The sequence below is a fragment of the Macrobrachium nipponense genome, chromosome 35 (assembly GCF_015104395.2).
Source record: "Macrobrachium nipponense isolate FS-2020 chromosome 35, ASM1510439v2, whole genome shotgun sequence".
NCBI classification, from domain to species: Eukaryota; Metazoa; Arthropoda; class Malacostraca; order Decapoda; family Palaemonidae; genus Macrobrachium; species Macrobrachium nipponense.
Window position 1 is genome coordinate 55,602,833 of NC_061096.1, and position 12,860 is coordinate 55,615,692.

General features: G+C 36.7%; 1 protein-coding gene across 7 annotated transcripts in view; it reads left to right on the forward strand.

Annotated features, from left to right (window-relative positions):
- LOC135208794 (ATP-dependent RNA helicase DDX3X-like) overlaps positions 1-12,860 on the forward strand; it is a 73,188-nt gene that overhangs the window by 56,021 nt on the left and 4,307 nt on the right. For 4 of the 7 annotated variants that reach the window (XM_064241321.1, XM_064241324.1, XM_064241323.1 and 1 more), the window contains 3 exons: positions 7,467-7,642; positions 7,756-7,873; positions 8,124-8,393. In XM_064241321.1, coding sequence (XP_064097391.1) covers positions 7,467-7,642; positions 7,756-7,873; positions 8,124-8,393 — 564 coding nt within the window. Of the gene's footprint in view, positions 1-7,466; positions 7,643-7,755; positions 7,874-8,123; positions 8,394-12,554; positions 12,661-12,860 lie in introns of all 7 variants that reach the window. The other 3 variants (XR_010313218.1, XR_010313219.1, XM_064241322.1) reach the window with 3 other exon arrangements.

The window sequence follows — 12,860 nt, forward strand, 5'->3', positions numbered from 1 at the left end:
ATTTTAAAATCTAAATATGGTAATTTAACTTGTATTACCTGTAGGTATTTAGCGGTAAGCTCAAAGTTTTTGTAACCACTGATAATCAGGTATTCTAGAGAGTAATTTTTCATTGGACATATACAGTGAGATTGTGTTCATTCTTTCATTTTTGACTATTCCCATATTGTATCAGCCAAACTTAGTTCCAATACTTTTTAAATAGTTTGTTGTAATTTTTTCATATGCATGTTGCAAAGTTTAGTAGATAGATAAGAAAACCATTTTTTAGATGGTTAAAAAGATAAGAAAACCATTTTTTAGATGGTTAAAATTGGCCTTTTTTTGTAATCTTTGTATCAGTGGAAAGTACAATTCATGCATGAAAAAAATCTTCTGTTTCAATGATGTATGTAATTATATTTTCTGATATTCAGTAATAATCTCTAATAGCATATTTTTAGAGAAAACTGAAAATTAGTCATTACTACAGTATATTCATACTGTAATTTCTGAACTGAGAAAGAAACCTTGTTCAGAAATCTTCCACAGCTTGATTGCTTTGTTCACCTACTCAGAAGGCTTTTTACCAGCACGTTTACACCTGTCTTGCACTTAATTTTCTTGGTTCTTGGGTTTCAAGACCTATTCAAATACATCTTGCTCAAGATTTCTGTAAGGCTTCATAACCTTTCCAATTATTACAAATCAAACATTATGTGCCAACCTATTATCCTCCATTCTTGTACATGACCTAAATAGTGGTCCATTTTTCCATCTAGGCTAATTTTATTTTTCAATATCCAGACATCTTTTTCATGAGCATAGACCAAAGAGTCCCACCTTACAATCCAGAGTATTTGGAATGGGAATTAGCATATCAGGAAAATGCAAATAAGATCATTTTTTATATTTGTAAATATTTTTAATTTAAAATAATTTATGGCTAGTTGTCGACTCATGTCTGCAGTTGGTTACGACCAACCAGTCGTAAAACAATTTGGACGTAAGTCGGCCTATGTTAAATTATCGTAAAAATATTATTATACTGTGGAAATCAGTATAATAATATTTTTTCTAGTTAGCGTAAATAAATCTCGATACTCTATTGATATGGGACAAGTTTATTTTACGTTATACCAAGTGTTTTCAAGTCGAGATATCACTTGAATACCTATCGTTGTGAAAGAAATTTATATTTTTTTGTGAGTAGATGGCATGAGGCCATGTTTATTGCATAAAAAATCAACAGATTGCCTTTGATATTTTCACTTGATTTCATCAGAATACTACGAGCTTTACATACATATCTTTTATCAGAATGAAAACAGTAAACTGTGTGTTCTTTCATGCCAAATAGTTTTGATTAGAATGAGTTTCTCTCAAATTTTGTTTACGGTTGTTTGATGGTGCCCGAATCTTGGAGTCTCATCCATGTTGCCAATGCACGATAATAGTCATTAGCAAATGAACATTCTCTCTTCAGCTTAAGCTATGTCTTGCAGCTTAAATTTAGCAGTATATGCCCTTGCTGATCTTTTCTCCATAGCAAAATAAGGATACCAGTCCTATTCTACTTAACGTCATTTGTAACATCTACATTAGTTTTTTACTATCATACGATGGTTTAAATGCAAGCAAACAGCTGTTGTTATCAGATTCGGTTGTTCATAACAAATTAGCTGTTTATGACTGTATGCATTTACACAACGAGTATAACATTAATAACTATACTTCTAGCATTATCTTTTACTATTTTTTTTAACTTGACTAGAAGATGGGGTAGACAAAGAGATGAAGGAAAAGGGTTTAACCAAACTAGAAAATGGGATAGATAAACACAAGACACAAACGGACACGGAGGATGTGCACTGTACCAGGCTACTGCATACTCTGAGTGAGTTTGTGAGCTGCGGGTGTGGAGAGGCAGGAGCTCAGGTGGTCATGAAGTCGATCAGTCGTAACTTGCATAGGTCATAAGTCGACAGCTAGCTTCATATAGACACAAAAATACTTTGTAGTTAGAATTTTCAGTTAAGGATTTATTCGTAGTGTTCCACATCACAAGACTCTTAACACTGAATAACAAAATACAAGAAATAACAAAATTCTGGGTGCACCTAGCAAAAAGGGTGACGGCAGGTGAAAGTTATTACATGAAATATATTAACGTGTTGTGAAGTAGGGAAGAGATGTTTTGCTGCATGCTGCTGGTAGCATTATCTTTATTATTCATCTGATTGCAATGCAAAATCGTCGCCATCTTTATCAACATGATCGTTGGTGATTACCCATATGATTTACATAATTTTGATATTTCTCTTGGCTCTCCCTCTCTTTCCTTATACAGTGGTACCTCAGGATATGAAATTAATTCGTTCCGAGGTGGCCTTCGTAACCTGAGCTATTTGTATCTTGAACTGCATTTTACATGTAAATTGCCTAATTCGTTCCAAGCCTACAAAAACACCCCAGTAAATTTTTTAATAAAGCTAAATAGACCAATAAACAATGAAACACAACAATTTGGACCATCCAATACATAACTTAATACGTAGTACTAATATGTACTACATAGTACCTGGAAATAGTGTATTAGTGTACATGGTATACAAGAAATACTGTACGTATGTAGTAAAATGTGGAACCTTGCCTTTCAAGTTAGGCTATCTCCGAAAGTGGCAACAGAGGAGGAGGACAAACGGCAGAAAACTTGTACGTACCTACTCTTAACTTTACGAAACACATTAACAAATGGCACAAAACCTTAACACTTTACTTTACAAAAAACTTAAAATTAATTCACTGATCACACTTGGAGAAAGAAAAGGAATGAAAAATAAAAAATGAAATGGATAAAGAACGGGCAAACTGGAAAACCGGCTTTAAATGAGATAGACAGTAACACGTCTTATCTTAAAGGCGGTAGGAAAATAACTGATGGGTCACAGGTAGCCGTGGGCATTCTGGGTATACATGCCCCGTGACCTGGTATAGATGCCATTAGTCCCTGGATCTCACAAGTGTAATTTTAATTCTACCGGTTTCCAGCTTGGCGCTAGTAAATCCTAATGTTAAGACCGAAGGTTTGTTAGTTATGAAAAATACAAATTAGTTACAAATTTGGTATTTTTTTTTCTTTATACCACTTTCAACTTTCTTTTTTTTCGTAGTATCATTTGGATCTTCCTGTTTGCTTACTCCTACTAAAGGCCTCTAAAAAATAACTGTCCAAGGAAGATTGCTTCTGCCTGCTTTTCACAATGTTCCTGAAATGACTGGCAAACATCATTGAACTGCGCAAGCATACGCCTTGAAACCTCCAGCCAAGCTTGATCGATGAGTCGGATGCATATTACGATATCAAAATTCTTCCAAAATCCATGCAAGGTGAGGTTTGTGGTATCGGTGATGTCGAAACATTCTTGAAAAGATGTTTTGTATACAGCTTCTTGAAGTTTGATATCACTTGCTGGAGGATAGAGGTGGTGTTAGGCAGAAGATAAGGAACCTTGATGAAAGAATACTCCACTAGGATGTCTTCCTCGAGGCCAGGAGGGTGAGGCTGGGCATTGTCCAACAACAGCAGACATTTCAGAGGGAGGCGAGCTTAAGCCTGTCTTTCATAGGCTTATGCCCGGGTAGCTTCTCTTCCTCTGTGATGTACGTCCGACAAGGCTCTCTCTCTCTCTCTCTCTCTCTCTCTCTCTCTCTCTCTCTCTCTCTCTCTCTCTCTCTCTCTCCAAAAAAGCCAGTCTCATCACAGATGAAGACTTGCTGAGAACTGTAACCTTCGTTGATCGTCATCTTGTAGAACGTCTTAATAAGGGCTTTGGCTGCATTCATGTCCGAGCTGGCCGCCTCCCCATGCCGCACCACTGATTGGATGCCAGTCTGTTTCCGGAATTTTTCAAACCACCCATGAGAAGCCTTGAAGTCTGGGGTTGGCGTTGATGTCCCTTCTCCTCCGTCGTCTTCGGCCTGGGCAATCAAATCTCCGAAAATAGCGCTGGCCTTGTGGGAGATTGCCGTCTCGGTTATTATATCGCCAGCAATTTCTTTGTCTTTTATCCAGACAAGAAGCAGCCTCTCCATCTCGTCGTGCATGTGGCTCCTCTTGTTGGACAAAATAGTCACGCCCTTGGAAGGTGTAGCTGCTTTGATGGCTTCCTTCTGCTTAAGGATGGTGCCTATCGTCGACGGACTTCGGCTGTATTCCTTAGCGATCACACTCAACCGCATGCCAGCTTCATACTTTTTAATTATCTCCATCTTCATCTCCATAGAAAACATCCTCTTCTTACTGTTAACTTCAGAAACTTTCTTGGGACCCATGACATATACTGTACGTAATTAAAGTTATGTTAGTATATGTACTAAAGTTCTCACACAACATGATACAGTAGTACAACGAAATCACTAACACAAATTTACGTTAATACACGAAATTGTATGTGAACGAATGAATTCCACGTGCGTACACAAACGCTGGTGCGAGGCAGTGGATTACCACCTTTTGAGTATTAATACATATTACTTGTCATCAATTTGGAGAAATCAGGCAAGAAAGAGGTTCTGTTGCTTTTAATAGCCCATAAATTTACTTATGACAATTTAAGACAAGAGGCTCTGTTTGCTGATTCTAGGCGTCTCATGATTCAGTTGTGTACTTCACTTCAAGGTGGCAAGTAGTGCCCCCTCTCTCACATGAAATCTTTTTATATATTTGCTCATAAATATATTACCTTGGAGTTGCTGTTGGTGGTAGTTCTATCTTTCATGACAGTATGTCAATTATAATTGTAATTTTACACAGAAATATTAGAAGAAACGTGTATAATCCAAAATATTACTGCATCTTTGATCTCGATACACATTTACATAAATATTTTACAACAAATATACTCAGGATTTATTACCAAGTTTAGTTTTTATCTGCGATATATATATGATATGATATGGTGTGAGCTGTTAATTATAATATTACAAAAAAATCTAATTTACGTATTACGTATTAAAAAAAACACGCACAACTTGGTGAAATTTACGATTGTCTTGTAAAAGAGGCCCTACAAGGGTTGTAGATAGTCAACTTCTCGTGGAAGGTTGGCAGAATTTTTCATATTTTTTCTTAACCTTGTGCATTTGCATATCCTCTACTTTCCATTGATCCCCCCCCCCAAGTTGGCTGACCTCAACGTTTGCCCGGTTTGGGGTTGCTACATTTTTTTTTTTTTTTTCTTCTTTTTTTTTAGATTGGCTCTTGAGGGTTAATTTTTTAAATTAAAAGGAAGCTGAAAGTGAGGGGAAAAGATGCACAGTTTTAAAGACTTGTATTCATATTTTGCTATTATAAAAAGTGAGTGAATGAATATCTCAAGCCAGTTTGTATGCACTTGACAGAAAACTGCTGGGTAGTTAAAGGGTAAGAGATCTTAGATAATTGATTAAAAAATATTACATTGTATGAGATTCAAATTCCCATGCATAAAATATACTAATCTAATGAGACTTAGAGATTAGTGAAATATCGACTGAGAAATTAGTGAAATATTGTGGTAACATTCCCCTTATTTGCGGGGGATGCATACCAGGCCCCCCCCCCCCCCCCCCCCCCCCCCACCCCCCCCCCCCCCCCCCCCCCCCCCCCCCACCCCCCCCCCCCCCCCTTCCTGTGAATAGTTGAAACCCCTATAAAAACACTTAAAGCCCCCCGATTTTGTTTGTTTAAAACTCAAGAAAAGTACCAAAAATGTTTATACTTTTTTAAAAATAGTTTTTATCACCTAAAGTGTAGTTTATGATGAAATTAAAAAAAATGAATTTGTGGATATTTATCACAGAAAAGTACCGTGTAAGTAGGCGAATTTTCCTTGAATAATTTTTATAGAGAGATCTGCAAATATACGTGAGTACACGAATCTGGAGTGTGTGAATACTTGGGGTTCACTGTATTACTTTTGTTAAGTCTTTCACTACCATACACCTGTGTGTGTGCGTACAAAGTATCCCTACAGTTTCTAAATTTACTGATCATCTTTACTTTTATTCTGTAGAAAAAATATTCCTCGGTGCATTTCTACAAAAGCCTCCCCTCGATTAGTCATACTTTAGAATTATAGTCAGCCACTTGGACAACCCAGCTCCCCCCCTCCACCCTAGTCCTTACGTTCCTCAAACTTGGCATTACCTTTGCTGCCTAATCAACATGCCTAACTTAAAGTAATAGGTTATTACTTATTTAGAATTTAAAATTAGGCATATTGAAAAGAAAATATAGAAGTTATTCAGTATCTTGCTATTATACAAAAAATATAGTATACTGAATTAATGTTCTATCATATAGATAACAGCAGTGCTGTAGAATATTTCATTTGTTTACTTTTAAAATTTGTGTAATTGTTTTTAACTGGTTTTCCAGCTGGTACTAAGATTATCCTATTATTAAGACCTCAGGTTTGTTAGCTATGAAAAATACAAATTAATTAAAAATTAATTTGTGGTGTGGTAAACGAAAATTTGCTCAATCATTTTACCCAAGATCTAGAAACTTGATTACACAGTCCCAAATACATCATAGTGTGGGAAATTATGCATTTTGTTCTCCAGCCCTTTGTAAATAACAACAAAACAGGATCAGAGAATGAAAGCTGTGTACTGTAATAAGCAGAAGCAGAGACAAGTGAGCCGACAATACCTTGGGCAAAACTAAACTGTTTGGTTGGGGAACTACTTTTTATAAGAATTATGGGACAAGAATCATGACTTGACTGTTTGGATCAGCATCTTCATTGGGCATTACATTTTCCTTGCCTGTATGTAAAAATACTACCTCGGTAATCCCCCATAAAAACTATTCTCCACTATCCACCAAACCTTGGAGAATGTTGCTATTCATAGGACAAGAAAATAAACTAGTAAATTTAATACTATTATATATAGTTTAATCATATTTTACCAGTATGATATTAGAAATCAAGTTAATCACTAGCATACTATCGTTTCTAATGCAATACTATTCTTCCTGCCTGAATTCCCATTTGGTTCAACTTTGTGCCCCATTTTCTTTTGATTGTACTTCTTTTCTTGCATATCTGTTATGTTTCTAACTAATTGCTTCTTGCCCCTTCTCATTACATTGTCTACGTAATTTTGATTGTTGAGATTTCTATTAGTTTTCCAGCCATTAGGACTTTGATCTTTTTTTCACTAACCATTAGTCTTTGCTTGTCCTTTATAAGCAATTTGTTCCTTTCTTTAGGCACATCCTTTAGGACTTCTGGAAAAAGCTCTTCTTTTTGTAAAAAGCTCTTCTTTTTGTAAAGGTTATCTCTCTAAGAAATATTGCCAATCTACTTGTAAAAGCCCTGTGTGGTCTGTAGGTATGAGACCTATTGGGAAAATGCTAAAGGAAATTTCTATTAAATGTAAGCTAAATGTATGTACATTAATCTTTCAAGAGAATTTATATAAGTACTGGTTTTCAGAATCCCTCACTTTAGTGTTTGTGGAGACCAAGAAAGGTGCAGATGCCTTAGAAGAATTCTTATACCGACATGGTTACCCTGTCACCAGCATCCATGGAGATCGCAGTCAGCGAGAACGAGAAGATGCTCTCAGGGTGTTCCGTTCTGGCCAGTGCCCCATACTAGTTGCCACTGCAGTATGTTGTGTTCCATTACTATATGTTTATTGCAAGTCTTGGTAAACTTGATATTTGCAATTACCCATCTGCAAGTTTATTGCAAGTCTGGATTAATTTTGGTTTCATTTTAGGTCGCTGCTCGTGGTTTGGACATTCCACATGTAAAACATGTCATCAACTTTGATTTGCCATCAGATATAGAGGAATATGTTCATCGTATTGGTCGAACTGGACGTATGGGTAATTTAGGTAAGTATATCTCTTGAAAGGAAACTATTCCATTATTTTAAATCCTTAAGTATTTAAATGGGCCAAACCTATACATTCATAAACTTCTATAGGAAGCATTAGAAAAAAAAAAAGGCTGAAAGAATTAAAATTAAAATTCAATTTTTTCGTTGGTGGATTTTTTTTGTTAGCTTAGTAAAGCTTTTAGAGAACTTCCAGTTTAAAGAGTTTTCAATTTTTTACTGTAATAAGATTTACTTTAACATTATAGGTCTTGCCACAAGTTTCTTCAATGACAAGAACCGTAACATGGTTCGTGATCTTGTGGAATTGTTGCAAGAAGCCAAACAGGAATTACCCAAGTGGTTGGAAGCCATAGCTTCCGAGAGTCGTTGGGGTACTGGAGCCCGTGGACGCACTGGCGGAAAGCGCTTTGGTGGTGGATTTGGATCTCGTGATTACCGCCAGGCTGACCGAAGCAAAGCTAATCATACTACTGGTCCTGCACGGCCTGGTGGAGGATTCAACAGCTTTGGAGGTGGTTAGTTATTGTGGAATTTTTCTTTCTTTTACACTCAATAAGATTTGAGTAGGTAAGTATTGCCTTGAATGTTGAGTACTTTTTGCCTTCTGATTTTGACTATAATGAACAGTTCAAAAGTTCCTTCATTCCAACCATATGAGAGTCAAGGACTGTTACTATGAATAATTGTTCAGCCATGTAAATAGGTCGTACTAAAATCCTGTTTAAATGAGTAGAAATTGTTTTTAGATTAAATCCCCCAGTAAAGTCTACAATATCCTATCGAGTTGCTTGTATATAATGACAGAAAAGTGATGATGTAACCAACTTGTCTCATCCACCTGTATCAAAGGTTTTTGACTGCTACAGTTGAAAGTGCCCCTTGTAGGCTTGTTCCATGTGAATAGGGGTTTATCTCCTGAATAATAATAAGCACAAATAACAACTGAAGACATGGTAATATTTAGCTCACTGTGTTGTCAACTTATCCCTTTCCCTTAAGTTCATGGGAGTTATTTGTTATCAAGAACACTTGACGCCTTTTAGTTCATTACCTTACCTCAGGGTCCAACTCATTCGGTGTTGAGTTCATGTGCATGTACGTACTTAGTTTCACAGCTGCATTACAGTTGGGAAAAATTTTCTGTTCTTAAAAAGCTAACTAGAAATATACCCTGTCTTCTGCCATCAATCTTTTTATCTTTTTGACACAACACTCCCTTTTATTTTTGTAATTGCAATGAGAATTCATAACACTTGTCATTCAGTATTACGTAAGATTGATACATTTAGTCTTCCGAAGTCTTATTAAAATGGCTTAATGTGTACTAGGTGTCAAGAGATCAGAGTTTTGTCTTTATATGATCTCTTGGCGCTGCTTATATGATAAGAAGCGTTTGTAAGTATGTCATTAGAAATTAAATGAATTAAAGAAAATAGTTTGGTATCTGGTAATATTTTAACTTGAAGTAGTAAGGGTGGTTGTATGATGCTTTATTCCCTAACAGTAGGAGTTACATATCCATTGGAATTTGCACACTGCATCCACTTCATTTGTAATCCTGATACGAATACTCCCCTACACTTTCATATACTGTGATTCCCTGGACTTTGCCATGCTCAGCTGTTTCTAGACGAGTCTCAAAACAACCTTTACTTCTCCCCCGTGATGCCCATTATCTGACCCACACTGACCTCCATTGTGTTCTCAGCCGTGCTAGCTTGCGGACATCTCTGGACATATTGCTGAAGCATTGTAGTCTCTGCACTCCCCATCTGTCAACCAGCAATGGGTCTTGGAACATTACCTCCCAGTGGGCACGGCTGAGAATGAGAAAGACCTGATACTGGTTTCATATCATACACTGAGCCGAGAGACTAGTTGAAAATTTGAAATGTGCCCGCTCTCAGCCTTGAGAACAACAGCATGGGAATGATCCTGCCTGCGGAAGAACCTTAGCAGATCAGGGTCCCAAGCTTCCCCAGACCAGCCAGGACATGTATGGAAAGGATAGACATCATGGCACTCTCCACCATCGGGGACCAGACGATTGGTCATTGGATTGAAAGAGCTTGGGAAAGGTCGGGACCTTCAAGCCAAGTAAGTCAGTTGGCCTTAGAAGAGGATTTTGACCCCTCCTTATAAGATTTGCAAGAGGAAGAGGTCAGTTTTGCCAACTTTTTCCTTAGATTAGAAAGAAATTAGGCCTTCCTTGAACCTGAGAGTGAAACTCCTGACAACTGACCAAATGCATCATTCATGGAACAGATAGTGGACAGCATACCAGAGACTAAACAATCCATCTGACTACCACCTTATAGGGAGGAAGGTTCCCTATCCACCTTCAGGTCATAAAAATTACTACCTTGACAAGCCAAGTACTACGTCCTGGAAGGACTTGCCTCCCTTCCTAGGAGTGTGAATACAACACTTTCCTGCTTGTCTGGAAACCCCTCCTAAGATAACTTTGTGACTGAGTAGCTCTTCAGTTCACTAGCAGAGAAATGGTGAATATGGAAGTAGTGTTGGGAAGGGCATTGAGAGCCATCTCTTGGCTGGACAGATACCAAGGGCCAGTTGGAAATCCAGAACGGTGGAATAATATTAAGGAATATATGACGGCAACGGCAAAAGCATTGAACTACATACATAGTGAATGGGTGGGCTAACTCCCTATTGAAAAGAAGAGAGTCCTTCTTGTCATTGGCCAACAGACATATTTCAACAGATAGTTGGCTGAGCCTAAGGAACAGCCATTATCTCGAGCATCATACAACTGAACTCTCACTTCAAATGACTGTGATGCCCATGCGTAATGTCCTCTCTACAGCATTAGGATTTATGTAGCCAAGGGTCTAAGGACATTGTTGGGATCTTCGAACTTCATCAAGAGTGCATGCATTGCACTAGCAATGAGCTTGACCATCTTACTGTAATTTTCCACAATGATAATTTTTCATCTTGGACAAACAAGCAAAATATTTTTACTTTCACAGTAGGATAGCCATATTCCACCAGCTTTGAGTTTTCAAAACTTCCATGAAAATATTTCATGTGCTTTTTATCATACAACACCCATAAAACAATTAACCTCAATAAGATAGCAAATTATAGTTTATAAAATCCCTCACATATATGGTCTGGAGTTAATTTTTTGTGAGTAAGGAATCAGATGTCGGAACAATTAATTTTCAGTTAAAATTGCCTTTTTATATACTACAGGCAGCCCACGGTTACCGTCACTATCGGTTAGCGGCATTTCAGTTTTACGGCACTTGTTAAAATATATAACGTGGTTTTACATTCCGTAAGGTTTATAGTGCCGTTCTCAGGTTATCAGTTTCTTAGGCTAGGTGCCGAGACCGCCTCATAAAATACAAACAACAAATATGCATCTTTTCCTCTGCTCTTTTAAAAAGTTAGACTTTACTTTGTTGTGTCTAGTAATACTGTATGTAGCCTTTTATTACTATTTGGTGTTATAAAGTAAACAAACCAATCATGTTTCGGTTTGGAAAAATCAGCTGAGGGTGGAGGTAAGATTATTTCACTGTATTTAATTCAATTCGGTGCAATTTTCTTGTTTCTATTTAGTGTAAATTAATCTTTGGAAACTATTCATATGTGACAAGGTTATTTTTCTTTATAAGAAGTGTTCTTAATTTGAAAATTGACGTAAATATGTGAACTGGACTTAGTTATTTATTTTGTTAATAGATGGTGCTGTTGTCTGGTTATTGGTACATATTTCAGTACTTGCCGAAGCACCGAGAGACCCTCATAAAGTAAAAACGTTACGAATATGCATCTTTTTCTTGGCTCTTTTAAAAAAGTTATGTTTTACTTCATTGTATCCAATAATACTGTATGTAGTCTCTTATTACTATGTATTACGACATACGTATGTATAGTATTATAAAATACAAACTTCTCTATGGTTTGGTTTGGAAAAATCAGCTGAAGGTAGAGGCAGGGTTAGTTTGCCCTACTTAACTAGATTCAGAGCTATTTTCTTGCCTCTTATTTAGCGTAAATAGCTTGTTTTTTTGTTATATGAAAGTGCTTTAAAGTTGAAATATGACTTAAATATGTACGTCTTGTTGTGAACTCTCGTTATTTTTTTCGTTAATGGATGGTGTCGGGAGCATATTATTGTGTAAAAACCTGATTATGTTCGTTATTTTCATCGCACTTTACGTATTTATCAGTTATCGGCGTGAAAACAACAGTAAAATGTACTATTTCAAGGCCAGTATTTTTTTTTTTTTAATTAAAATACTTATGTCTCCACTATTATTTGCAGTAAGTTGCATCCATGTTGCTGATGCACAATAATCTAGTCATTAGCAGTGTGAACATTTTGTTTTCTCTGCTTCAGCTACAACTGCAGTTTAACTTTAGGAGTACTATATTTCCTTGCCAATATTTTCTCTATACCAAATAAAGGTATAATGCAAAAATATTTAAGTCTTGTTCTGTTTGATGTCATTGTAACATAACTACGGTAATTTTTTACTATTGTACGATGGCTGAAATGCAAGAAAAACATTTGTTACCAGAGTCGGTTCGGTTGTTGTAACAAAGCAACTGTTCTCGTTCAGTTGTTTATGGCTGCAGCGTTTAAGCAACGATTATAACGGTACTAACGATACTTTTATCATTCTCATTTGCTTTTTTAGCTGATCTAACTAGAAGATATGATAAATAAAGAGATGGAGGAAACATTAGCAGTCTGAAAAAGGTGACTCTCTCTCTCTCTCTCTCATACTAGGCCAAGATTTACCAGTAAGTTCATTGAATCTGACATTAAAAATTTGTATTACTACCAGGCAGACCATAGTAAATGATTAGGCAAATGAAATTCCACATTTTCATTAGTTATTACGCACTAGGGCAAAATATCTGGCCATGGTATTGTCTAAGGCATAGTTAACATGTCTAGGGCACCGTAAGGTGGATTGTGACGCTCGTAGACTTGAATTTCG